General features: G+C 48.4%; 1 protein-coding gene across 2 annotated transcripts; it reads right to left on the reverse strand.

Annotated features, from left to right (window-relative positions):
• Positions 1-436: 436 nt before the first annotated feature.
• On the reverse strand, positions 437-27,292 carry TUSC2 (tumor suppressor 2, mitochondrial calcium regulator). Of its 2 annotated transcripts, none has more exons than XM_059716166.1 (3): positions 27,059-27,292; positions 20,594-20,714; positions 437-3,365 (listed from the first exon to the last, which is right to left on the reverse strand). In XM_059716166.1, exons 1-3 carry the CDS (start codon positions 27,202-27,204, stop codon positions 3,351-3,353), a joined length of 282 nt encoding a protein of 93 aa, XP_059572149.1. In that variant the 5' UTR covers positions 27,205-27,292; the 3' UTR covers positions 437-3,350. The 2 variants fall into 2 exon arrangements, with proteins under 2 accessions (XP_059572149.1, XP_059572148.1); XM_059716165.1 differs by lacking the exon at positions 437-3,365 and adding an exon at positions 14,002-18,256 and having other exon boundaries at positions 27,059-27,280.
• Between the last annotated feature and the right edge of the window lie 62 nt (positions 27,293-27,354).

The following is a 27,354-nucleotide window of genomic DNA, read 5'->3' on the forward strand; positions in this document are numbered from 1 at the left end:
CCTGGGGTGATTCATTTCACTGCCATCTGCCTCAGTTCCCCAGCTGTATGACAGCAATGGCAATACTGATCCACTATCAGAAAGTGCTCTGGACTGTATGAATGTGATCTGGCTCTGCTGCAGCCCTGGCAAGGACACCCTTTTCTCCCACACACCCCTGGGCTGAAATAGCAATGCCAGATTCCTGCATCAGCCCCCTCCGGGGTAGAGCAGTGCTAGTGTTAAGAAACATTTTCAGCAATATGCAGTGGTGAGATAAAAAAGCTCGCTCAGGAGCATGCCTCAAGGTCTCAAGGCAGAGCTGCCTGTTTCCCAGCTGCTTGGGAAAATCAGCATTTCCTATGAGACTGAAGTTGGTTCCTTGTTCCTGGTTCCTTTTTCAAAGCTAATCCTTACACAATTCAAGGTTGTTCATAATTAATTACACAAGCTAGAGTTAGGATGCCATAAAAATGTATATTTACTAATAAAAATGTAAAATAATATCATGCATTAAGTACATAGCCCTGAGAAAAGACCTGAGAGTAGGCTGGGATTATGGGGCAAAACCCTTTTCAAGTCACTATAAAAGACACATCTCTAGCATTGAAGAAACCTGAGCAGGGTCACTCCAAAGTACATATCACAACCTCCAGCAGACCCCTAGGAAAAAGCTTAGACATTGTGTTTCCCAGCCCAAAGCTTGGTTTTTACATGCCAGCTTGCCAACTGCCAGCCCCTAAATCCATGTGCTATTTACATTGTAATAAATAAGGAGCTGCTTTAAAACTGGGATTATGGGGCACAACCCACTTTCAAAACATGCATCACCACTACCGAGGGATTCTTCTGAAGAAGCCTGGGCAGGTCCCTGCTTGATTTTCAATACATATCACTATAAGCATGAAACCTACTTGAATGACTGGGGACATCATTGCATTATTTAATTTCTTGGTTCAGGTTTAACCCAAGTTAAAAATTACACTATGGTTTTTCTTCTTTGGTTTTTCTTACTAAACATGCACCAGTCTTCTCAGCAGGGCTGTCCCTAGGGGAGGGCAAATCAGGGCGACTGCCCTGGGACCCGCACTTTGGAGGGCCCTGCACAGCTGGGTGGAGCAGCCACAGCAACTCTGCACCGCCGCCAGCTGCTTCACGTCCAGCCACTCGCTACCCTGCCCCACCACCGCCAGCACCACTGCTGCCAATGGCAGCGGCAATTTTTTCAGGTCTGGGGCACATGGGATTGGAGCAGGGGCAGGGACCCGCTCAGGCTGATTTGCCCTAGGCCCTGAGCCCTGCTTGGGTTGGCTCTACTTCTCAGACAGAAATATAAGCCAATATGAGGATTTTTGGCTAAGCACCTGTCATGTCTTTTCACTATAGATGTGTGAAGTTATTCATCTGGAATTATTTTTTTTCTACTTTGTGACCTTTTACATATTTTGTTATTTATTAAGATAAAATAAAGCATGTTAATTTAAATTGCTTTCCAACAGAAAATACATAAATTTTCTTTTTTTTTGCATCGAAACACTGATTTTTCCAAAATTAACTTATTTATTACTGTATTTACTGAAATCCAAGATAAGGATTTTTCCCCTCATTCAACATGGGGAAAATATGCCTCCTCTTGGATCTGAGTACCAGCACTCTGTCGTACAGGTCAGGGACCAGTCAGAGGATAGGGCAGCAATTTGCATAAGGATCGGTTGGAGATCGAGCAGTAACATTCTCATGACTGGACAAGGGATCAGGAAACTGCATATGTTGGAAGATTGGGAAGCAGCAGGGGTCATGGGCTGGAGCAGCAGCACACAGAGGGAAGCAGGCAGGAGACTGGGCAGCAGCGTGCATTGGGATTGGGAGGCAGCAGATGTTGGGGACTGGGCAGCAGCACATGATGGGGATCAGGTGGCCATGCAGATTGGAAATCAGGTGTGGGGGGCAAGTGAATGGGGGTCCCCTAATGGTTTGTGGATCAGGCAACAGGTAGCAGGACACAGGCATCAAGGGCAAATGGCAAGGGAACAAGGGGCAGGGGTCAAGCTGTCTGTCTTCCCCCCCTTCCACAGTTGAGGACAGTTTTAAGACAACCATCCAATAATTAAATTCTACACATGAAAAATTAAAGCAAATTATAGAATGATAATATAATTTTCCCTGTGTGGAATCTACCTATTTGGGGTGGTTCTCCTACATTCAAAGGCATCAGGTAAATATGGTATTAATTGCAAAAATAAATTATCATTATCAATGCATACTATTCCATCCAATAACATGGATCGTGAGCTTAACACCAAGTTGGTTAGGTGGGTGAGAAACTGGCTGCAGGATAGGACCCAGAGAGTTGTAGTGAATGGATCTGTGTCATCCTGGCGAGAAGTGGGCAGCAGTGTCCTGCAGGGGTCGGTGCTTGGTCCAGTACTTTTCAACATCTTTATCAATGATTTGGATGTCGGGGTGAAGAGCGCACTGGCCAAGTTCGCGGACAACACCAAGTTATGGGGAAGCATGGTCACACTTGAAGATACAGATACTTGAAGAAGGCTGCAGATACAGGTGGACCTAAACAGGCTGGCAAGTTGGGTGGATTGGAAGCTGATGGAAATTCAATGATAAGAAATGTAAAGTGCTCCACCTTGGGACAAGCAACCCCCAACACACCTACAGGCTTGGCAGCACCAAACTGATTAGCAGCACGAAAGAAAAGGACCTGGGGGTAATAATAAACCACAGTATGAATATGAGCTGGCAGTGCGATGCTGTAGCTAGTAGGGCAAATAATACTCTGGCATGCATCAGTCAATGCATCTCCAGCAAAACCAAGGAGATGATGCTTCCGCTCTGCTCAGCACTGTCGTAACCACAGCTGGACTTACTACATCCAGTTCTGGGCACCAAACTTTCACAAGGATGTGGACAAGCTTGAGAGAGTCCAAAGATGAGCCACCCATATGATCACAGTCTTAAAAGGCAAGCCATATGAGGAAAGGCTAAGAGATCCAGGACTCTTTAGCCTGAGGAAAATGAGGCTAAAAGGGGACCTGGTAGCAGTTTACCGCTACACTAGGGCAGTACATGAAGGGCTCAATTAGCAACTGTTCACCAGAGCACCTGAGGGGAAAACCAGGAGTAATGGCCACAAACTCCAGGAAGATCGATTTAGGCTCAACATTAGGGAAAACTTCTTCAGTCAGGGTTGTCCAGACTGTGGAATAAGCTCCCTCCAGAGGTGGTGCAGTCACCTACCCTGGAAATTTTCAAGAGGAAACTAGACAGTCACTTTGCTGGGGTCACAAGACCTCGGTTGTCTTTGCTGCTTGGTGCAGGGGGCTGGACCCAATGATCTTCTGTGGTCCCTTCTGGCCTTACAATCTATGAATCTGTGAAACAGAAAGTAGAAGATAGATGAGAACAGATGAGAACTTAAAATCACAGTATTGGCACTAGTAGTACTAGTAGTAGGCATCTTTCTCATGAAACAATAGAATTATGTGGAGTGAGACATCAGCTCGCTGAAAGAAATACTCACTTGAAAGATAAAGTGAAGCTGGAGTGACCGACACCCAGGAAAAAAGCAACCTACTTAATGGGTACTTTGCATCAGTTTTTCACCAGCCCAAAGGGACCACCCTGCCTAACATGATGCACGACAGCCAGGATGAGAGTGAATTTATACCCAACATCGGTGTAGACCTTGTAGAGGAACACTTTGAGAGGCTGAACACCTTTAAGTCAACTGGTCCTGACAGTTTGCAAACCCAGAGTATTTAAGGAGCTAGCAGACATCATAGCCCAGCCACTGGCAAGGATATTCGAGAACTCATGGCGCTCAGGCAAAGTACCCAAAGGTTGGAAGAAGGCCAGCGTGGTACCTATCTTCAAGAAACGGAGGAAAGTAGATCTGGGGAACTTCAAGCCAATCGGAGTCAGAGAGTGGTAGTCGACAGAAGTGAATCATCAGGGCGCTCTGTGACCAGCGGTGTTTCCCAAGGCTCCGTCCTTGGACCTGTACTCTTTAACGTCTTTATTAACCATGTGGACACTGGTGTCAGAAGCCGACTGGCCACATTCGCCAATGACACCAAACTTTGGGGTAGAGTGTCCACGCCCAAGGATAGGCTGGTAATCCAGGTTGACCTTGATAGGCTTAGAAAGTGGGCGGATAAAAGCCTGATGACATTTAATATGGAAAAATGCATGGTACTCCACCTCAGGAAAAAAACCCTGCATCACGCTTATAGGCTTTGGGTTGGGCAGGGGATTCCCATAATTCTTAAGGAGAGTCTCCAGATGGCAGTGACGTGTGTTTTGGGGTGACCCAAAAAGGATTTTACCTGACAATCCCAGCCCAAATTCAGCTACTTATTTGGGGTTAGGTACAGAAGACATAGGCCTGGGGCCTGCCAGTTGTCAGGTTGGCACTCATAAACCAAGCATTGGGTTGGGCAGAACTCTGCCCAGGCTTCTTCAGGAGAGTCCCCTGATGGCAAAGACATGTGTTTTGAGGTGACCTGAAAAGAATTTCCCCCTATAATCCCATCCCTAACCCAGCTCCTTATTCAGGCCTTGGAGCCTGTCAGTAGGCAGCCTGTCATGCAGAAACCCAAGCTGTGGGTTGGGCAGGACTCTGCCCAGGCTTCTTTAGGAGAGTCCCTCAATGTTGGGTACATGTGCTCTTGGGTGATGCAAAAAGGATTTCCACCCATAATCCCAACCCAAAACAAGCTCCTTATTCAGGGTTTTGTTCAGAGCACACAGGCCTGGGGCCTGTGAGTTGGCAGCCTGGCACTCACAAATCAGATTTTGGGTTGGATAGGACTCTGCCCAAATTGAGCTCCTTATTCAGGGCTAAATATGTAGTACAAAGGCCTGGGGGACTGTGAGTTGGCAACCTGGCACTCCCAAACTGAGCTTCAGGTCAGGCAGAACTCTGCACACACTTCAGGAAAGCCCCATGGTAGAGGTCTGTGTTCTAGGGTGATCTGAAAAGGATTGCCATCTGTAATCCCAGTCCAAACCTAGCTCTTTTTTCAGGTCTGGGAGCCTGTCAGTAGGCAGCCTGGCACACAAAAGCCAAGCTTCCAGTCAGGCAGGAACCCACCCAGGCTTCTTCAGGAGAAGCCCCCCTTGATGCCAGAGAGGTATGTTTTGTGGTGATCCAGACAGGATTTTGCTCCATAATCCCAGCCTAATCTCAGGTTTTTTTTCATGGCTATTATTTTACTTTTTTATTAGTAAATATACATTTTTATGATGTCCTAACTCAATTTGGGCTGGGATTATGGGTGTAAATTCTTTTTGGGTCACCCCAAAACACATGTCTCTGCCATTGGGGGACTCTTCCCAAGAAGTCTGGGCATTTCCAGCCCTAATATCCATGAAATCTATGAAATGATCAGGAGTTGGAGGGACTGATTTAAAAGGCAAGTTGAAGAGCAGGGAGCCCAACTAAACAGCAAGTAAGAGAAGAGATGATAAACTGATAAATGGCCTGCAAGCATCGGAAGGGTGTGAGCACGGCAGAGGCAGAGGAAATGCTTCAGCTTGAGCATGAGGGTGTAACTAGGCACAGACCTAAGGAGAGGAAGACACTGGCGGGATATCAGAGCTGCCTGACAGTGAGATCTGAGCCTGCCACATCCTCTTCTCAAGGACAAGGTGGGAGCCCTGAAGCTGGGGACACACATTGCTTATATTTCAGTAGCACACAGAGGCTCCCTATTGTGCTGGATGCTGTACATACACCAAGTGAGCCAGTGAACACATCCCTGCCCCAAAGAGCTCAGGATCCAGACTGAGGCAACAGAAGGGAGGTGATTTCGCCAAGATCACCCAGCAGGCCAGTGGCAGAGCTGGGAACAGATCCCAGACCTCCTGGGTCCCTATGCAGTACCCTGCCCACTGGCCCTACAATACTTTTTGCTGGAGAGGGTACAGGTTGTCCTGATCTTATTTACTGCCTCCCCTCCTCTTCCTGCTGCCTCCTCCCACCCCCTTTCAGTATGCTTTGCCCTCCTGGGCAGAGGCAGTTGTACTGTTCCTTCACAAACATCACAGAGCTTCCGGTGGGGGGAAGGTGAAAGTACCAGAGCCCTGAAGCGCACGCAGCTGTCCTGGCACTGGAAGGCAGAACAGAACCGCTGCTCCATCGCCCACAGCCGGGGCTGCTTTGTAAACACCAATTTGCCATCTGGTCAATTGCTCCATCCCCACATTCTCCAGTTCTGGATGCAGACTGATTTTCGCTGTCCAGCCATAGGGCACCCACCCTGTCCCTTGGGCAGATGAAGCCACCACCAATTAGAGCTCACTCCTAGATTACAGCTATTCAGATGAGATTTTTCCCTTGCTCAGACTCCCTAGAGACTACCCCACGCCCTAATCAGCTCCTTCCTCTCCTGGGGCTCTTATCTTCCCACTGCAGATCACTTCACTGAGGCAGAGATTGTCCACACCACATCCTCTGCTCCGCTTGGTAGCATTGACAAAGCCCAAGAACAGCTTCCATACCCTATCCCTCCTTGTTGATGGCTGCTACAAGCAGGACAGTCATTGATCAGGAAAGATTTTATGGCACATTAAACAGCTCCCCAGGACAGTCTGGTTTATCTACAAAGGGCACACAACATGCTGGCTGCCTGTTGCTCACTTGAAAGTGCTTGGAGTGGTGGGAAGTGAGGTGCTATTCTAAGTGATAAGGGTACTAAGGAGGAGAAGAGGGAGCAGGAGCTGTGGTAAGAATTTGGCTGGGAACCCAGAGGCTTTCTTGCCATCTCTGCCTTAGTCACTAATTGACCAAGTGACCTTGGATAAGTCTCTTCCCCCAGCCTCATGCCTAAGGCTCCCCTTCTAGACAAAGGACTCTCCTGGGTGGGGGGAGCTGAAGGGTTTGTTAACATATACAGCTGCTGAGCTCTCCAGAGGAAGATTCAGAGTGACAAAGTGCAACTGTGATACTAGATTTCCCTTCCCCCTGCTCCACCCAGTCGCAAGGTGCAATGGCACTCTGGCACAGGGACAGAACATCACATTTATACATTTTTGTGGTGCTAAGGGCCAGGATTTCCAAGGGTACCAACCCCTGTGCCCTTTGCAGACCATCTACATGCAGGATGTAGTCATCTGTAGCGTGGAATGCAGCAGCCACCCTGCAGCAGGGAAAACACACTTGCAAGTGTTAGCCATCCCAGAGGCCGACCACAAATGGCTAGTTCTGCCTCTTGCTGCAAGATGGCACTGCCTGGATCCCCATCTAAGACCTTGGTAGGTGGCATGTCATTTGCCAGACTACCACCAGCAAGGCCTAGATCTTTCATACACTGGAACTGAGGGGATCAGTACTGTGATCAGAGGAGGGCAGAGGTGGCTGGGCTGCAGACTGCCTTGTAGCCCACAGGACATTTCATCTGGTCATGCAAGTGCCAGGGGCTGGACACTGCAGCAACAGAGGTATTGCACAAATATTCCCCCCCCCCCCGGTCTGTTCTGGCTATGTTCCTAATGGGTCACCAACTCACAGCTCACCTGAATCACTGGCTCAGCTGCCATTCAAAGTTTGCATGGCTCACTGCTATGTGACCTAGGCTTGAACATTTCCTCACCCACAGCAGCACCAGCCCCCTGCTTCACTTGTGAGCAACTTCCTCTGAACACAGGCCTCAGCCCATACCATTCCGGTGAGTAACACTTCCTCACGGAGGGAAGTTACATCAGTGCTATAGCTGAGAAATCCAGTGTCCTGTGGGGGAGCCCTGCTGTAAGTCACTAGCTCCAGTTGAGATCCACCTTGGTCCATCAAGTCTGACAATGGAGATGGAAGGGGATTGTGAAACAGTTAACTGACCATACTTGCCAAGACTCTGCCCTTTCACCCCTGGTGAGCACAACCTCAGGGCCTTACCTGTATTACAAGGTCCCATGGACCAAGACAGCTTCAGATTTATATTGCTGTTCTAAACCCAGTAGTGTTCAGCCACTCCAAGTAAGACAAAGGCACCAGTCTGCTCTGAACACCCAAGAAGAGACAGTGCAATATTAGTATGCCCAGCAGACCGGCTCTCAGGCTCTAACTATTAGCTGACACTGCCCCCCATCCACATGGCAGGTGCAAAGGGCAGCCCTTCTCCATGCACGAGGACTGCACAGGCTCTCATGTTGATTCTTGTCAGGATTCCCCAGGATACCTGCTCCAGTTACAGACCAAGAGGCCACTTTCCTAACTGCTCTCAGTCTTTCTGCCAGTTGCCTCTCAGCTCCTCCACATCACGCTGAGTCTGCAGTCAGGGCTCAGCTGAAGGGGATGAGGATGCAGGTCACCTTCTCCCATGGGGGTGCAGAGAAGTAAACTCCACCATTAGCCAAGTCAGCAGCAGGGGCTTACAAAGGTGTCAGCCTAACAGAGATCCTTTTCTAAAGAGAACTGCACTCTGCTTCTGTGGGGCAAGGTGAAAGCTTGGAGACAAGAGTTCTCTTGGCTACAGCAGGCAAACGTTGATGGGTTTAGTTAGCAGGCACTCGTCAAATTTCATCCTTTAAAAGCAAAGTTTTCACCAGAGAGCAAAATACCACAGAAGACAGCAAGAGCAGAACAAATCACTCTTTGTCTGGGATGCAGGCAGACCCCAGGGCTTGCTCCTCTGCAGTCTAGAAACCCAGCTGATGAGGTAAATTGCAGCCAGGGTCTTGAAACCACTAGGGGAGGATGCAAAGGACACACAGGTCTAGAGCAACAGGAGAGCACCCCCTTGCGGGCAGTGGCGGTAATGGATGCTTTTAGCACACGGGTGGTCAAATACAATCACATGGACAGCCACACATGAACTAGCAGCCACTTCTTGGCTGCATTTGAAGATGCATTTGTTTCCCTGGGCTGGGGCTTGCTTCTAGAAGGCAAACTCGTGAGAGCCTGGGGAGCTTCCATGCTCAACATTAGTCTGATGCTGGATGCCAAAGCACTTACAGAACTGAGGGGACCATATATTGCACCAGGGGACAGACTCTGGAAGAGGGTGGCAGAGATCTGGAGGATGAGTACCCAGGCAGGCTGGGTGCCTCACTGGTTCACATCCAGAAGTGTTACTCCCTCATGAGTGTTTGCTGGCCACAGCAAACTTAGCTCAGAAAGACTGGTATCTGCCCAAACAAGAGTCCAAATTAAGGAACACAACTGCCACTCACTGACTCCAGCTCTTTGGAGAAGGCTCAGGAGACTGAACCCCTCTCCCACATCCACCTTTATTAGAAGCAGGACCATCCCTTGCTGGGTGTTTGTACAGCAGCACGGTTTGGTTGGGGGCCTTTAGGCATTACCATAATACTGCCCATTTCTAGTGCATCATCCAGAGCACAGCTGGCAAAAGGATTATTTGAAAACAAGCATGTTTAGGGGCATGACTGCAGCCACCTCTGTGATCAAGACAACGTTCTCTCATACAAATCCCACCCACCTAGAGTGGATAGGTAGGCCAGGAGCTCAGCTGCTCAGATTTATGTAGGATTTACCACCACTGAAGCTGTGAGAGTCTTACTTGTTTCAGAAGGAATCAGACCAGAACAGTACTGAATATTATTCCCAAGAAGGTGTTATAGGAACTCCAACACTGCAGCTCAGCTGATCTGGCTAATCTCTGCCCTGTACCTGCTGCTGCACAATTTTTCACTTGAAGCGCCATTGCTATAGGAACTCCTTACAACAGCACCTAGGCACAGCTTACTCCTCCTGCCTCTCCCATCCCTTCCCCACTATGCATCTTCAGGCTGCACCATAGCTCCTTCCACCAGCTCTGCCCAGACTGCTAGGCATAGCTCAAGGGTGGTACCTATGCCATCTGAACGACAGCTTAGCCTGCTGATGGGCCAATGCAGCTCTTTGGTCTCAGGACAGGGGCTCTGTCCTAGTGCCAATATGGTGGAAAAGGTAATACGCTTGAGTTCAGGTGTTAAACAGAGCTGCCTTTGCAGCCATGCTTGGCTGGTAACCAGAAATCTCATGAGAGTTTGTGAAAAGCCAAAGAAAGTCAGCATCCCCGCCAGCGTATCCCTTCCCTTCGATGAGAGTGCTCAGTGTCCAGGACTGTAAACAACAGCTCAGATTGCTTACAGAGGTGCCCAAAATTTTCCATCAAAAGCCACAGGCATTAAACATGGAGGCTGCAGCTTCCTTCATCTTTAAAAGAAGAGTTTGAGTAACAGGTCCCTTTGGTCACGACTGAAAACCAGGATTCACAGCCTTGTGTGGTAGAGAGTTAAGCTGCACAGCTCCATGCATAGAGCGCAGGAGCTACAGAGCACACACTAAAACTTCCTGGACTTGCCTGTGCACATGGTCACTACACCAATGTCATCTTACCCTTCTCAAGCTACAAGGACTTCAGATTTATAACAGATCATTTCCAGTCTTGACTTTTCTCTTACTGAAGCTCTTTCAGGATGGGTCCAACAAGAGCAGAGTAATTGGCCCTGAATTGACAGGCTGACTTCAGCATGAAAAACTCCCCTGTCAGCTGTTCCCAGGGCATTTAAGTGTGCTCCATAAAGGAAAATGTATGTAGTCTGAATATTATAGCTCTTCCCTATGCAACTACACTTTCATAACACCCTACGCATAACTAGTTCTGTCGCTATCAGAGAAAATAAATTATAAAAAACATGAGCATCTAATGTAAGCGCTATCACCCCATTTCCTGTTCTCATTAGCTGCTTCCAAGCTATTTCAGTTTTCCTCTCCCAGTCCAGACCTTAACCAGAAGCACTGTCAGGATACACTGCTTCCAGCAACTGCCACCACTTTCCACAGCTGGTTGCATGTCATTGGCCCAAACCTGTTGACAAGATTTTTGTGGTGTCAATCACTCCCATTAAAGCTTTCATCAAATGGCTCATTTTCTACCAGGAACCAAGCATGTACTAAGGAAATGATGAAAACTGTGGTACATCAGGAAAACATTAAAAAGTATACGAGTGAAAGGGCGGGGGAAGGAAGCAGGATGCTGAACAGAAAGTGATAGAATGCCTGTTTCAACATACAGTGAAACTTGGAACATAGGCCACCCTCATTGGGCAACAACCCGGAACACGATCACAATGGTTTTGAGACTTCTTAGACCACCAGCTTCCAATGAGTAATTGATTTATCAGTCCCTGGAGTGATCAAGGAGCGCGTATAAATTTATTTTCTAATCCCTCTGACAAAGCAACACGAGGAACAGGAATACTCAGTGTTAACCTCCTTAACAGTGTGATTCCACTTACAAGTTTTGCTACTTATGCCCATATTAAATAAAAGCACCAACAAACCCTAGCTATAGATTTAATGGTATAGGAGTGCTTACATCAGTTTGGGAAGCAGAATAAAATAAACCAGTATCACTGTGTCCACACTAGGATTTTCTCATATAACCATAACAGCAAACAACCAAAAGAACAAACCAAAACTACTCCCTAACAATATTTTACTGGTAAAACTTTGTGCAGAGCAGCCCTTAAGGAAGAAGCTACTTGTTAGAGTAAATTTCAGCGTAGGACACAGCATTGCATAGGTCAAAATGGCCCACACATGACAAACTTGAAATCACAAGTTAAGTGCACACACACTGTCCAAATGCTACCCTAACACACCATTTTCAAATACACAGGAAGAAAAAATTCTTACCAACCAACACCCAAATATAACTGCATGTCACTATCAGGATTAATTAATAGTTCAAATAGTCCTTTCCCATCCAGGACAGCTTCCATATCGAAGTGCATGGAAACTTGTGCCGCCTCCTCCTCTGTACAAAAACTGCTCTTTCAGAGAGAAAGAAAACACAAAATGCACATGATGATACTTAACTTTTGAGGGTAAAAAAGAGAAACCTTTCCTAAGAGACAGAAGCAATTCCCTTACTCCTAATTAGACAGAAGTCAGGAAGTAGGGGTACACAGCCTGATGTTAAGTTTGACATAAGGATGCAAAAAACTATGCCTCTTTCAGTTAAGATGGTTTATAGTGTCATACAAGAGGTCACAAAAAACCCTTAAAACTTCCACATATTTAAGTGCATCAAACTACACAGAAACCTTTACACAATCAATCGCTTGAGTTGCTATAGATTGGCTTTCTGCCAATGATGATGGCAGATGACTATTTCAACACTAATTTTGTCCTAAGCATGTGTGAGATTGTGATCTTGCAAATGCATAAATGAGAAATCACCTCAAAGTCTTAACATTCCATCCTTGAGTTTAACGGTCAGAGTGCTTGGTATTTGAAGATTATTTCACCAAAACTACTTTAAATTCTAACGGGTGTATAGGAAGAGGAGAGAAAGGAATGTGTGATCCCAAATTATACTTGCAGATGGTTCTACTGAATTGTCAGTATATAGACAGGCATAACAATTGTACTGATATCAAAGTATAGGGACATACAATTGTACCAATATAAAAAAAATAAACTGTTAGGATGCAACTATTACATCTGCAAGATTCTGTTGAGATACAAGCATAACAAAACCTGCTTCATTTAGGGCCAGAGGTAGTGTGATTTAGCTAACTTGTGTTGCCTCTGGGATCATGCAGATATAACAGCTGCAACCTAACAGCTTGTGCAAACTCCACAGCAGCAGCTCTCCTTTCCCTTTTAAAGCAGCTATAGTGTACATCTGTCCATTCTCCCAGAGGAGGGACTGCAATTAAGACTTCTATGATACACCCATGGGGCTCCCTGTGGGCCTGACCCCAAGCCAGATCTAGCAGTAGTAGCACCACTCCCCCCACCCCCTCCCAAATGGGGCTCTGTAGCTGGGAATTCAATAGCAACCCCAACTCCAAATACCATTCCTTTAGGAGCCTGGCAAGCCGAATGAAATGACCCACAGGCTGGATCTTTCACACCCCCAAACAATGTCAGGAGTAGCCTGTTTGTAGCTCTTACTATACCAGTCCTTGCAAGCTGACTACCAAGTCAAGAGTTTGTTCATTTGCTTCTCCACTATTTGCAAGACAACCAATACCTTACGTCTTCAAGATTATGTCCAAGACCACAATGTCAACAATCTTACCCATGCCACATGCCTAGGTTTCACCATCTAGAAACCACCTAAGGTAAACTGTTCATATATGCCAAGAGCCACAAATTGCCCACTAACAGTGTGAGGTGTCAGCATAGCATGCAGCGGCCATGTCAATTGGTTTGGGGAAAAGGGATAAACACTGAGAGCTTGGCAGACTGCCTGTGTCATGGAGGTCAACCCCTGCAATTGTAGGGAACCAGGCCTTATCCCATTCATAAACTGATTAAGTTCTACCCTACAACTACTTTGATTTCTTCCCCCAACTCCTCCTACTGAAGTCTGTTTCACAACCTCATTGCTCATGGTCAGAAGCCTTCTAACCTCCAATCAAGATTTATTCACAGCCAGTATGTGACCATTGCTCTACTGCCAGCCTCATTCTCGAGCTCTTCTCCCTTGCTCCTGTTCTCCCCCATTCACAGGCCCTGGAGAGCCTGAAGAGCAGCTGCACTTTGGTTCCTGTATTTTCTGCTTGTCAGTGGAGAACACTTGGGTAATTGGTGGGGATCCATTGTGTTAATCTCACACAGTTGTCACGGATTGACTCTTACACTACTAGGGCCATTCTATTCCCAAACCTGTTTTCAGAACGTAGCTCAGTGGCGTTCCCTCACAGCCGGAATATATTGGTACAGACACTCCCCTGCAGAAGTATCAGCGCAGATCCTGAATTGGGTATAAGCACAGAGAATGCATTCAGCCAAGTCTGATGTCTGAACACCCCTCCAAAGTCAGACAGAAGGCTGGGCAGGGCAGGGCAGCACCTTAAAGATTAACTTGTTCAAAAAGGCATAAGCTTTTGTAGGCAACAGCAGTACTTTATCAGACTATTTTTGCTGAAGTATGATGGAAAGAAAGAGGGAATCAGGTAATGACCTTGAGCAGAGTAGTATGGTTGCTACAGACTTAACATATCCAGGTGCTAATCCACCCTCCATAAATAAGATAGGCCCTTGAACTGTTGGGCTCTACAAATAATTTTATTTAAATTTAACAAAATTAGACAGATGCACTCAGAGGCAGAAGAAAGACCATAAATAATGTACATTTTTTTTTAAACCAGGGTTCCTATCCATATGCTACAGGAGCAGAATGTGTAGTGTTGGTGAGTACAGTTCTTCTACACATTCACACTTGAAAGCACAAAGTTGCACAGAAATACATTGTAAAAAAATGAAAGGAAACAGATTTTTTTTGCTTGCTCCAACAGTATAGTGGACACAGATACTATTTACAGTCACCTTCACATTTTAGGCACCCCTTCAACTGTTTCCAGGGGTTCTTCCCCTGTCCCATTTACTTCCATTCAAGAGGACTGGAGCCCACCCATAAGGAAATGAGGTTGGGGGAAGAGAAGGGGTGAGGTTATAGTAACCAAGCAGGTTGATTGCACAGCTTCAAGCCCAGTGGGCTAGCCAGCCTAGAGAGGAGTCAGAACAGCTACAGGCAGCCTCAGGGAGCCTGCTACCTGAGAGAGAAGTGAGGCTGAATGAAACCTTTCATGGGGCAGACCCCTGCTGGATTGCACTGGGTGAGTGAGGAGCTTCCTCCACAGCACATGTAAGATCATTTAAAATAGGGGTGACAATAGTAATGGAAGAGTGTGCTTCACTGATAAAGGACACTGTCCCAGCTCTCTGCTCAGAAGCTGACTGGCAAGCCACATAGGTGAACCCTTTGGGGCTCTGCATGACAACTAGATTCTAGTAACAGTGTTTGCCCTGCTCCCCTATCCTTTGCACAAGGTGCCTTTTAGGCCTGGCATGGAGAGGGTGTGAGCTGTCTCTCAAGACCACTACCCATTCTGCTGTAGGGAGTCAGGTCATATTCCCAAGGTGAAGCTGTGCAGCAAGCAGCATACTGCCCTTTGAAGTAGTTAGGATTTTGTTGTCAAAGCCTTGCTGCAAGTTTCTCTAGATGATTACGATCCTTCTGCATGGCATTGCTTGCTTCTGTGTAATGCATCACTGTAAGATTTCACTGCTTTCACCTAGCAGCAGACAAGTACTAGGATGTGGAGAAATATAAATGTTTTCCCTGATCAGAATGTCATCCAACCTCTAGTCCTGCTCCCTTCCTTCGACACCAGTAGGAAGTTCCCTGGCTTTTCTGCAACGTCAGGTCTTCCCTGCGAGAACTAGCTCAATTAGCCAACTCACTTGTGTCTAACAAACTCTTCACATGGAGGTTTTTCCAATTCGTGCCCTGTCCACTGCCCTTGGCAATGCACTATTCAAAGCAAAAATCTAATCTTGCTGTTCAAAACGTGTCTAGTGCAAGGACAAAGAGCTGCTGCTACAAACAGTGGCACAATATGGGAATCCACCAGCATGGTTGGATCCATGGAGACAGTAGCCAAAAGTTTCTTTACTAGAGGATCTTGGGGACAATAAGATGCTTGCAGTCAGGCCTCATTGCAACAAAAGCCATCTCTGCCGCCACATACTCTTCTTCATACTTCCCTGTGGCAGATTACACCCACCCTAAGTCAAACTGATTCACGGGGGTGGGAGGGTGCATGATCTCTCCTATAGCCTATAACTTCTATTAAGAAGAGTTGGCTCACAGCACAAGCTATTCCCCCCCCTCGGGTAACCTGGAGAGAAGCTAAAGTGTGGCTTTTCACAACTGAACCTAGCCATAGTGGAACAAGGACCAGGAGCAGACTTAGCCTCATCTCCTCCTTACTGGAGGCAGGACCTCCAGGTTTGTTCCATCTTCCAATCAGTGCCAAAGACAAGCCTTTTCCAAGGAGGTCTGTTAGCTCTGATCTTAGCTAAACCCAAATAGCCTGCAAGAAAATGTTTGGAAAGAACAAGGAACACCTCAGTGGGACAGCTTTAAAGACCGACTTTTCCAAACAAATGAGAAAGGGTGCTCTGTTACACAAGCTCTGGCTAGGAAGCCAGTTGCCACTCACTGCCAAAGATACATGGTGGTGATGGAGGCAGCACCATAAACCAGAGCTATGACCACACTTGTCACTGAAGTGCAAATGGGACAACCAGAACAGAGTAGGAGATTATGGGGAGATGGTAACACAGAGCCCCAAGTTAACAATACTACTATCAGCTACCAATACCTATTATCATGGCACACAGCCCTTACAGCTCTTCAGGGGCAGAGATGGACACATCAAACAAAGACACGCTGATATTGCTGGTGACTTTGTACCAGCTGGTTAAATGAAAAATCGAGGTAGCAAATGTCTGAAGTGTTCAGAAAGTAAATGACAAGCTCTAGAAAGAGAACTGAGATGTCTAACAAGCCAAGTGCTGCAGGAACAAGTCTCGATCCAGTTCTTAAAGCTTCATAATGTTCTGAGGGATAGGTCCCTGACCTTCCAGCTTGTGCATAGCGAATGTACCCATTCTCCTGGAACCCAGAGTGGGAAAAGCGGCTCCTAGTGTTTGGGATGGGTAATGCAGGTCAGGCCTTCACTTCTGGCTCAACAGCAGTCAGCTCAGTCATGAAGGAAGCAAGGATGAAATGGCAAATGCAGAAATGCAACATTTGGTGCTGTCAATACGACTCCAGCTGACAAAAGGTCCCCCCCTGCCACAAGCCAGGAGTTTGTATATCAAATAGGTGGAGAAAAAAAAGTTGGACCTTCCAAAGGAGAAGGGAAACCCTTTCATTAAAGTGCACTGCATTCCTTCTTGCCTCCAAAATGAGAAACCAGGCAATGGGCACAGTGGAGGAGTGAGGTTTTTATATGTTCAGGGAGATGTCCAAGGCAGCAGGAGACAGACTCCAACTGATTGTATTACAAGGCAAGGATGGAAAGGGGCTGACTTCCATTGGCTTGGCTCCATCACACACAGACAGCTGGGGCATGCTGTCAATGCTGGAGTAATATTACAGGTAAACTTTACCTGGAACCATGCTTCAAGTGGGACTGTGGCCCAAGGGCAAGCCAGGCTTACTACAAAGTGTCATGCCCCAGAGCCTGCACTCTCTTGCACTGCAAATTCAACAGGGGGAGAAGAGAAGAGAAGAGAAGGGAAGGGAAGGGAAGGGAAGGGAAGGGAAGGGAAGGGAAGGGAAGGGAAGAGAAGAGAAGAATGGCGCTCAGTGGGAACACAGCCTGCTCCCTTTAAGGCAAACACATGCTCATGGATGCAAATCTTGGGGAATTCTAATCTGCAAAGCCATCTGCATTTGCACAGACTGCCTGCCCACGCATGGAATTCTGAACACCGCCGATGCCAAAAGCACCTAGGACTTGGGCTGCAAAGATGCAAACATTTGATCCACCGGGTCTGCCACAGCACCAGCACTGGCCAATGGGGCTCCTTGGAGCAGCCTGCTTGCCCATCTGTGCTGGCATTCCTAGGACCATCAGAAAGGATCCTAGGGGACAAATGCTGCATTCTTGGGAACACAAAATGGTTCCACACTCATGGAGAGGCTGTATACAAGGAGACCAAGTTTTACAGCAATGGAAGTTGGCCTCCCCCGATCCCAAGAGGAGCAAACCACCCTGTTTCAATGGGATTTGAGACTGGCACCCCTCAGACTGCTCCACTTCCCTTCTGTTTGCAGGCCCACTTAGGGATACATTGCAGAACACCCCCTACAAGGCAGAACTGCAGCACTGGATATTTAACTACTGCCATTCAGGGGCAGGGCAGTAGTGGCCCCAGTCACCATTACCACACACACAGAGCAAGTTACCTGACCTCAACTCTACCTGGAGCAGGTACCTGAGAAGCAGGGGTTTTATTTGGTGAGAGGTACAGGCTCACTCTCCCTATTAAGCCTCAACCACAGCATCTTGCCAGCAGTTCCACGTACCCATCCATACATTGGCTACAGGCTACAAAAGGTATTTTAATCTTCTGACTCTGTTGAGTGAGTTCTTAAGCAGGTGGTTAAATGAGGTCACCTGTCTCATGTAACAAGTCCTGCTGCAAAGGCAACCCTAGCCAATTCTATTCCAGAGAGCTATCCGATTCCATACCGCCCCATCTGCTCCTCCTCCACCAGGCAAGAGAAGCTTCAAAGTCAACAGTTTGTGTGTCTGTGCTCACAGACCATTGTTCTTCAAGGACACAACGCAGCCTTGCGTGGTTGCACTAGGTACAGGAAGGCTGGGCAGGTGGGGTGCATTGACAGCACGCAGCAACAGCTCGTGTTTCCCCCGCAGCTCAGACCTCGCAGATGATAACAGGAAAGTCCACATGAATACGAGGATGCTCCAGTTTCACTATACCCTGAAACGAGAGCCAAGGAGGGTGGTGAGGAGACAACACTGGCACAGAGCAGAGCTGTCATGAGAGCATGTTAAGGAAAAGGCCAGAAAACAAAGGATCCATGCTCTACAAGCCACTCCAAATGGAACAACACAATAAGTTTATTATGTTACCAGCCCAGCTACTAGAGGACAATAGTCCATAAAGCTATTATAACTGACCCGTCTGCTGGCACTCAGAAGTACCAAGCAGGCAGTGGAGACTCCAGCTGCCCCTAGAATCCCTGCAAGTCAGATTAAGATGCTCCTAGGATGTTGAGCACAATAGGTCTGAAGCTCAACATGAATAACAGGGAGGCCTGTGCTCTGACACAGGTTTAGAACATGGACAACTCTGAAAGCCACCATGTGACATCTTTAATTCACCAGCACTGAGTCACTTAAGAAAGCACTCCCCTGCTTCCCCCATTCTTCTCCGAAGAAGGAAAGGATCAATACACGGGGAACAGCAACTTTCTAGTCCAAAGGGGTATTGCGAATGTGAGCAGTATCTATGCCAACTAAAACAAAACTCAGAGCCTCATGTATTTAACATGCTGTGGTAGAAATGGCATCCCATTTCAAATATATGGGAAAGCTTAGTCGTTATAGGTTCCAGAGGCAAAGGATTAGAGGGAAGCAGGTTAGCAGGGCTCTGTGCTCACAAACTAGACAGGCCAGAAACATGGTATAGCTTTGGTTTTTTTCCTCCTTGAACATGTCAGTAACAGTTACATAACCCTCTGGGCTTATATTTCTTCACATGCAACATGGAGATGCTGCTTCTTCGAGTGGAATATTTCAGTGCAAGTTTGCAAAGCTTTTTGAGGCCCAGAACTATAAGCCACTGAAGAAAGGTGAACATCTATTGTAAGCATCTGCAAGAGGCAGTTTTATTGTTAGAAAAGGTACTTGCATTTTCTGGAAAACAGCCACCATTTTTGCTGGAGGTTAATATAAAGCACAATAGCTCAGGAAAAGTGAGAGGGAGCTTGCTTTCCACAGCCCATTTGCCCTCTGCTCTCTAGAAATGCCAGACATTGGGTAACTAAGTAGCAAGTGTGATGTATGAGCTTCTGATGTGCCTTGTAATCTGGACTGAGATTGGTCAATCACTCCCCAGTTCATTTCACTCTAGCCACTGAAAAGCTGCCAACAGTACCAACCCACTCACTGATCTAGTGTGTGCATTTCTGCACAGGCTTGCACATGAAGTCTACTCTACCCCAAAATCTACTTCAACACAGTCCTCAATGTAAACCCCTGAAAACCTTCTCCAGATAGCTTATTTATTTGGAAATAAGTTATTATTCTTTATTTAGGACCTCTACCCCTTCTTGCTCATTTCCAGCTGACTCTCTGGCCTGCTTTTAGGGGGATGTTTTGTTGAGATTATACACTCTAAGCACTAAAGGCAAGCGATTAGTAGTCCTGTATTTTTAGATCAACACTAAGTGTGAACTCTTGCGAAAGCTGGAGGGCAGAAAGGCAAGTAACATTAAAACCAGACCAACACTGGTTTCAGGAAACCGAGAAGTCCTGACCTGCATCTGCCTTCTAACAAACTTCCAACAGCTCACTTAGCTGGTCCTGCATCTACCCTAGACATCCTGAAGGCAGGAAGCATCTTGCCTCCACGCAGCCGCATATACACCCAGCTGCTTCCAGCAGCTCTGCACAGCTCCACTCAGCAGAAAGCATGGGAGCATCTACCCATACCTTCAAGCAGCAGCAAAAGCCTTACCCTGCTCAGAGGTGGAGCTGCAGAGAGGGTCATGCCAGTACAGTGCAGCTATGGGTGCAAATATGTTTTTTGCCAGCAAAAATTCTACCAACAAAGCCCTGTAGCACAGGCCAGGCTCAAGTCATAGAGGGTGCAGTGTGCACATTGATTGAACTGATCCAAACCTGCGCCATCTAGTGGCCCCTAACAGACTCCAGTGCCAGAGGTTCACTGGGGTTTGGCTCCATGGGAACTAACATTTTAGGTCAGTTGTTTCCCTCCCTTCACCCTCTCTGACTGAAGTTCACAGAATGCTCCCCATTCAATCTTACCATTTTTGTTACAGAATAAGGAGGCCTGAACACTCATTCTTTCCTCGGGGTGCAGTTAAGCAGAAAGACACCAGGCAAGAGGTTTTTGAGTACTGTTGTAAACAATCATTCATTAGGCGCACACAGTTTTGACTGCAGTGACCTACCCCTGGACTTCCACCTAAGCAGCATCATACTGCACTGACACCAGCAACCTGGGTCTCTTGCTGAGCTGATATACTACCAGCCAAGCCTCAGGGGAGCTCTTTCTCCCCAAATGTGTTACCTGAGGTATAAGGTTTTTGTGGATTCTTTTCAGCTTAGCACGCTTCCTTCCGTTCTTGGTGACGATTGTTTCCTCATAGAATTCATGGGCGAGATCTCCATCCTCGTCATAGTACATGGAACTACAAAGAAGTGAAGAGAACAGCATGAGAGAACAGGCCGAACCCCAGCTAGGGCTGCCACTGACGATCCCTGCTCAGTCTCTCACATTTTGGAGAAAAAACAGGAGTGAACTAGTCTGTATCAACTCTTGAAGAATTAAATCACATACCGTGCAGCACCTCATGGCATTGGGAATGGGCCAGGGAACTTGATTGCAGACAAAACACCCTCCCCTCCACCAACAACAGTTTAGCACCAAATTGAGTGAGGGGAGGCAGGGGCTCAACATAGTTCTAAGCAACCACTAAAGCAATCAGTGTTAAATCTTCACACAGTGCACTCAGATTTCAATGGAAAAATCAATAGCTGCTGTGCAAGGTTGCATGGACAATGAAGAGTTTAAGGACTGCATAACCCCAGAGATGGCATTCCCCTCTGTCACAGATCACAGAATCATAGAAAATAAGGGATGAAAGGGACCTCAGGAGGTCACCTAATCCAAACCCTGCTCAAAACAGGACCAGCCCCAACTAGATCATCTGACCCAAGGCTTTGTTTAGCCAAGTCTTAAAAACCTCCAAGGATGGAGATTCCACAACCTCTCTGGGTAACCTGTTTCAGTCCTTTACTAACCTTTTAGTTTTTCCTAATATGTAACCCAAACTCCCCTTGCTGCAACTTGAAGTTATTGCTCCCTGTTCTGTCATCTACCACCACTGAGAACAGTCTAGCTCCATCCTCTTTGGAACCACCCTGCAGCTAGTTGAAGGCTGCTATTAAATCCCCTCTCAGTCTTCTCTTCTCCACACTTAATAAGTCCAGTTCCCCCAGCTCTTCTCATAACTCATGTGCCCCAGTCCTCTTACCATTTTCATTAGGGGTGCACCGATAAAGATTTTTTGGATGATTTGATAGCCAATATGCAGCTCAGAAGCATAGAGAGCAGTGTCCAGCTGGTAAGTCTGTGGGGAGGAAGGGGCATGGGGGGCAGATCGGGGATCCCATGGTGAAGGACAGAGTGGGGCAGGGCAGGCGCTGCCCAGCAAGGACAGGGCATGGGATGGAGCCATGGGAGGCTTGCCCAAAGGGTATGGGGCAGTGGAGGAGGCTCCCTGGAGGAGAGGTACAAGGGGAGGGAGAGAATGTGACCCCTGGATTTGTGCACAGGGCAAGGATGGGGCCAGGGGCTGTATCAGCCTCTTCGTACCGGGGGGCTGGGCCACAGCTGCCCTTGAGGTGGGTGAGGACAGTGCTGGGAGGTGGTTACAGGGTGGGCTACAGCCACCCCAAAACTCACTTGTGCAACCCCTGGCCCCAAGCCTGCACATGCCCCCCATGCCTCCGCTGAAGGTGTGCGCAGCAGTGGGAACAGCCCTCCTCCTCACCTCTCCCCCCCACACCCCTCAGATGAGCCACCTGCAGCTCCACCCCACCTGAGCAGCCCCTGCCCCACTCCCTCCTTCACCATGGGGGCCTCTAGCTGCACTGCCCCCCATGCCTCTTCCCCACCTCTTCCACCCCCCCCGACCTACTGCCCAGATGCTGCTCGCCAAGCCGCCTGGCTGTGTGCATTATCAGTGACATTATTAGCCACACTGGACAAAAAAAACCTGATTGTTGAAAATGTTAATTTTCCTTTTACTGGTGTTGATATGATATGGAGCAATATATTGGTGCACCTCTAATTTTTGTTGCCCTCTACTGGTTTCTGTCCAATTTGTCTACATCATTTCTGTACTGGGGAGCCCAAAACTGGACGCAGTACTCCAGATATAGCCACACCAGTGCTAAACAGAGGGGAATAATCACTTCCCTTGATCTTCTGGTAACAATCCTACAAATGCAGCCCAGTATGCCGTTAGCATATTATTATTATTAGCATCTATTTAGCTTACTGTCCACTGAATACAGGCCCTTGGTCCTAGTCAGGGACAAGATGCAGAGAAATTCTTCTCCTACCTCCAAACTAAAAAATTTGAAAAAAATTTCTAAATACTGAAGGAAAGTACAAGCTCTATGAGACACTTAAGGACAAAGTTAGAATAAATCTAAAATGCAGAAGTATAGACAAGCAGAAGATAGTATTATGCAGCGTTCAAGGGAAAAAAGAAAGTGGTGAATGATTACACAGAAATGAAGAAACATAAGCTTAAGATTGCCAGAACTGCTAGAAACCCAAAGTTGGATGGGTAAAAAATTGGCTGATGGGGCGCACGCAGAGAGTAGTGGTGGATGGGTTGTACTCAACCTGGCGAGATGTGAGCAGTGGGGTACCCCAGGGCTCGGTCCTCAGGCCCGCACTGTTTAACATCTTCATCAGCAGCTTGGACGAGGGTGTGGAAAGCACTCTGTCCAAATCTGCTAATGACACTAAGATGTGGGGCGAGGTGGACACACTTGAAGGGACAGAGAGGCTGCAACTAGATTTAGACAGACTACAAAAGTGGGCAGACAAGAACAGGATGGGGTTCAAAATGCAGGGTGCTGCACCTTGGGAGAAGGAATCCACAGCATACATACAGGCTGGGGAGTTCCCTTCTTGAAAGCACAGAGGCAGAAAGGGATCTCAGAGTCATTACTGACTCCAAGATGAACATGTGCAGCCAATGCCAGACTGCAGCCAGCAAGGCCAGCCATACCTTGTCACGCATCCAAAGGTGCATCTCAAGTTGGCCAGAGAGGTGATACTCCCCCTCTGTGCGACTTTGGTCAGGCCGCAGTTGGAGTACTGCATCCAGTACTGGGCACACTTCAAAAGGGATGTGGCCAGCTTGGAGAGGGTTCAGAGGAGGGCCACCCACTTGGTGAGAGGACAGCAGGACAGGCCCTGCGAGGAGAGACTGAAGGACCTGAACCTGTTCAGCCTCAGCAAGAGGAGGCTGAGGGGGGACCTGGTGGCTGCCTACAAACTCATCAGGGGGGATCAACAGAAAATAGGCAGAGCTCTTTTCTCCCCAGCACCACCTGGGGTGATGAGGAACAATGGTCATAAGCTGATGGAGAATAGGTTTAGGTTAGAGATCAGAAGGCAATATTTTACAGTTAGGGGGGCCAAAATCTGGAACCAACTTCCCAGGGAAGTGGTCCTCGCCCCTACCTTGGACATATTCAAGAGGAGGTTGGATGATCACTTGTCTGGGGTCTTGTGAATCCAGCATTCATTCCTGCCTGTGTCAGGGGGTCAGGCTAGATGACCTGTTCAGGTCCCTCCTGACCCTAGCTACTATGATACTAGACTGAAAGGAAGAGAAGAAAAGAACATAACCCTAGGCTACGTCCACAGGAGTCTTAAGGGAGCACTGCTGATGGAAAATATATATCTGCCTTTATGTATATTTTAGGGGACTGAATGCATTTTTAAATGTTAAATCTGTTATTTGATAAGTTGCATTCACTAATAAATACAGTTTAAAAAAAGATGAAGAGAAGCTTGAACTCCTACTGCCATCCAACACAGAGGCAATGTTCGCTCCTGACTTACTCCTCAGTTAAAGCATGTTAAGAAGCAACACAGGCTACCCAGTCAAACGTGGTAAACGGAGTCAGATACCTCTCAAGCTAGAATGACCATCAAGACAGTTTCACCCATGAAGTACAAGCAAAGACAAGGGTTGGCAATGTTTTTGGGCAGAGTGCCAAAACACCCACAATCTTGACTTGAAAGACATTGGAGTGCCAGAGGCAGATGGTAGGGGAGTCACAAGGGCCCCCCCCCAATCTTTGTTGTGGCAGCACAGTCCCAGCCTCTTCCCTGCCATCTGCCCCAAGGTGCACACTGACAAGCAAAATGCCTTCCTGTGCCATGCTCTGGCATATAAACTGGGGGTAAATGCCAGGTGAGCAAAGGGCTTTACAACACAAAGGAGCATAGGGCCATTTGTAACTTCCAAAGCAGTTCTCCTATTCACTGCTAAAAGGTCAGTTAGAGGAAAAAATACTTAGGTAAAACATGAACCATCTGCTACAAACAAAGCCCTATTAATGGGGGCCTTGCAGTTCAAGAACATTCTCTAAGTCACTAGACCAGTGGGAGCCCTGTATCCTCCCAAGTGCCACTTCCATCCTTTTCCCTGATCTGATCTGAAGACACCCTGCTTTCTGCTCCCTGTCTGATCCGATGATGCTTTGCTTTCTGCTCCCTGCCCAATCTGCTACTGTGTTGCATGTCTCCTCCCCAGTCTTCCCTGTACCACATACACAGATACTGCCTGACCCATCAGTGGAACCTGTGCCATAGGTTGGCCACCCCTGCACTAGACTATGGATAGCTCAGACCTGGCCTGGAAGGACTCTCTCTTTTGGAAATACTGGAGCTATTATGACTTGTTCCATATCATTTGCATTACAAGCTAGCTATGGAGCCAAATGAGGGACATTGATGGGGCTTTTGTGATGTAAATGTGTGTTCTGCCAGGATCCAAAGAAAAATTACCAACTCATTTTACAGTTATCACAAATTTGTCAGATGGTAATCTGTGAATCACTACTGATGCAGTGCATCTAGAACCAGAGCTGTTCAGGTAACATAAGTACCTCTAGTTCAAAGTGTACCTCTGAACTGGAGATAAAAGGCTCTGCAAACCATAAATCTACTTCCACAGTGCAAGTTTACACAAGTGTAAACACCATACTCTTTTTCTATGGGACTGAGCCACATTTTGCTTCATAGCATTAAGAGTACATCAGTTGATAACCCACAGCCACCAGAGCTCTATGCACAAGTACAATCCCTCACACCTGCAGAGGTGAGGAAGGGCACTTTTTATCCCAAAGCTTGTCTAATATCTCTCCTACACCAGAGTTGGTGCAATAAAAGAGATCACCAAAGACAGTCCTTACTGCTCAGAAGTTCCCTAGACCATCATAGCTAAACCAACACTCCAACCTTGCTTAGACCTCTAATAACTTCAAGGAGACCTACAGCACCAGCACCTACCATTCAATGCCACCAACTGCCACTACAGCCATAAACTGAACATATGATACAAAAGCTAAAGGTTGTTGCCCCTAAAACAAGCAATGAGATAAGTGTAACACTGCATCAAGCTCAGCAGGAGGCATGAGTCCATCATGCTACAACTGAGAAGTCAAATCTGCCATGCACCAGAACCAAGATTAACAGTTAGAGAGTGTGGTGGTAGGTATGCCTTCCTAACATCAGCATAAACAAAATCTCTCGATACAACCTTATTTCAGAAGAGAAGCTACATGTAAACAAAGCCTAACTGCATATTTCTTGGTACCTATGGAGAGACCCAGTTTACCAGCTTCTGCTGATGCAAGTGGCACCCAGGGGCAACATGCAGGGGGTGCAGGCAGGTGCACGTGCACCCCCTACCAAAAGGCACCGCTGACATTGTTGGTGGCTCCTGCGGGCAGCTGCCACTTGTCACCCCGCCACCGACATCACTGGCGGTGTCTGCGATCCCTGCTAGTCGCTGTTGACGCTGCCACCGGCAGCTGGTAACCAACCCTGGTTGGTGCTCGCCTCTCCCTCCACTCCACCCCCAACAGTGCTGGCAGCATTTGCAGGAGCTCCCCCGCTTACCACCACCACGCTCCCACTGCCGCATTCCCGCCGCTGCTGTGCCCCCCCAGCCGCAGGGGGCACGTCGTTCATTGTGGCACCTCACCTAACATAAGCCTGGCTCAGGGACACAAAACAAGGGAGAAGAAAGCAAGTGATTTGGGCTTGGCAGAACAGAGGGGCATGGAGACAGTACCTTGGTCGGACCACCCACCAGACATCGTGCCTCCCAGCAGACTGGAGGTGGGGAGAATAGTACTGGCTGGGGGCAGGTCCCCTGCAGCCACCTACGCCAAGTGGTTCAAAAGCACTCAGGCTGCTGGTGAGGGGGTGCCCACCAGTGCCAACTGCAAACTGGGGAGCAAGGCACAAGCAGAGGACCCTGGCAAGCTGCAAAACACCCGGCTTTACGGGCAGCGAAACAGCTCCATGCTGCAGGAAGAGGCGCGGTGGAGGTGACTCAGTTCAACCCAGTCAGCATGACACTGGCACGAGATGCAGCTCCGCAGCTGCTTCCCTCTTCTAGGAGTCACTGGCGGGGAGGAACCAGGGGTCTCCAGGGCACCCGCTCCGCGGGGCAGGGCTGCGCCGGGTGGAAGCCTGCCCAGGGCCGGGAGCAGGACGCTTTGGCCGAGAAGCCGCAGACGGCTCCAGCCGGGAGGACCCTCAGGGGCTGCAGGGCCCCAACGGGGGCGCGGGCTGCTCCCGCTCGTCCCCCGCGCGGGCCCCCCCCCGCACCGCGACCTTGACACCGCGGCGGGCCGGGCCGGACCCCGCCGCCTCCGGGCCCGCCGCGCCGCGGGCCCCGCTCCGGCAGCGCCCGAGCCCCACGCTTACCCGCGGCGCGTGAAGACGAAGGGGGTGGCGGCGCGCGGCCCCCGCGCCCGGGCTAGGGCCTGCTGCCCGCCGGGGCCTTCCGCGCCGCCCGCCGCGGCCGGGGCGAAGGGCCAGAGGCCGCGCGACTTGGAGCCGCTGGCGCCCATGCTCGGGGCGGGCCCGGCGCGGGGAGGGGCGCGAGGCGCCGGCGGGAGCCCGGCAACAGCGACCGCCCCTGGCCCGCGCCGCTCCACCCCGCCCCACCCCGCGCGCCACTTCCGGCCCCGCCCCGCGCCACTTCCGGCGCTTGCGCATGC

This window comes from Alligator mississippiensis, chromosome 12 (assembly GCF_030867095.1).
Source record: "Alligator mississippiensis isolate rAllMis1 chromosome 12, rAllMis1, whole genome shotgun sequence".
Classification (NCBI taxonomy): domain Eukaryota; kingdom Metazoa; phylum Chordata; order Crocodylia; family Alligatoridae; genus Alligator; species Alligator mississippiensis.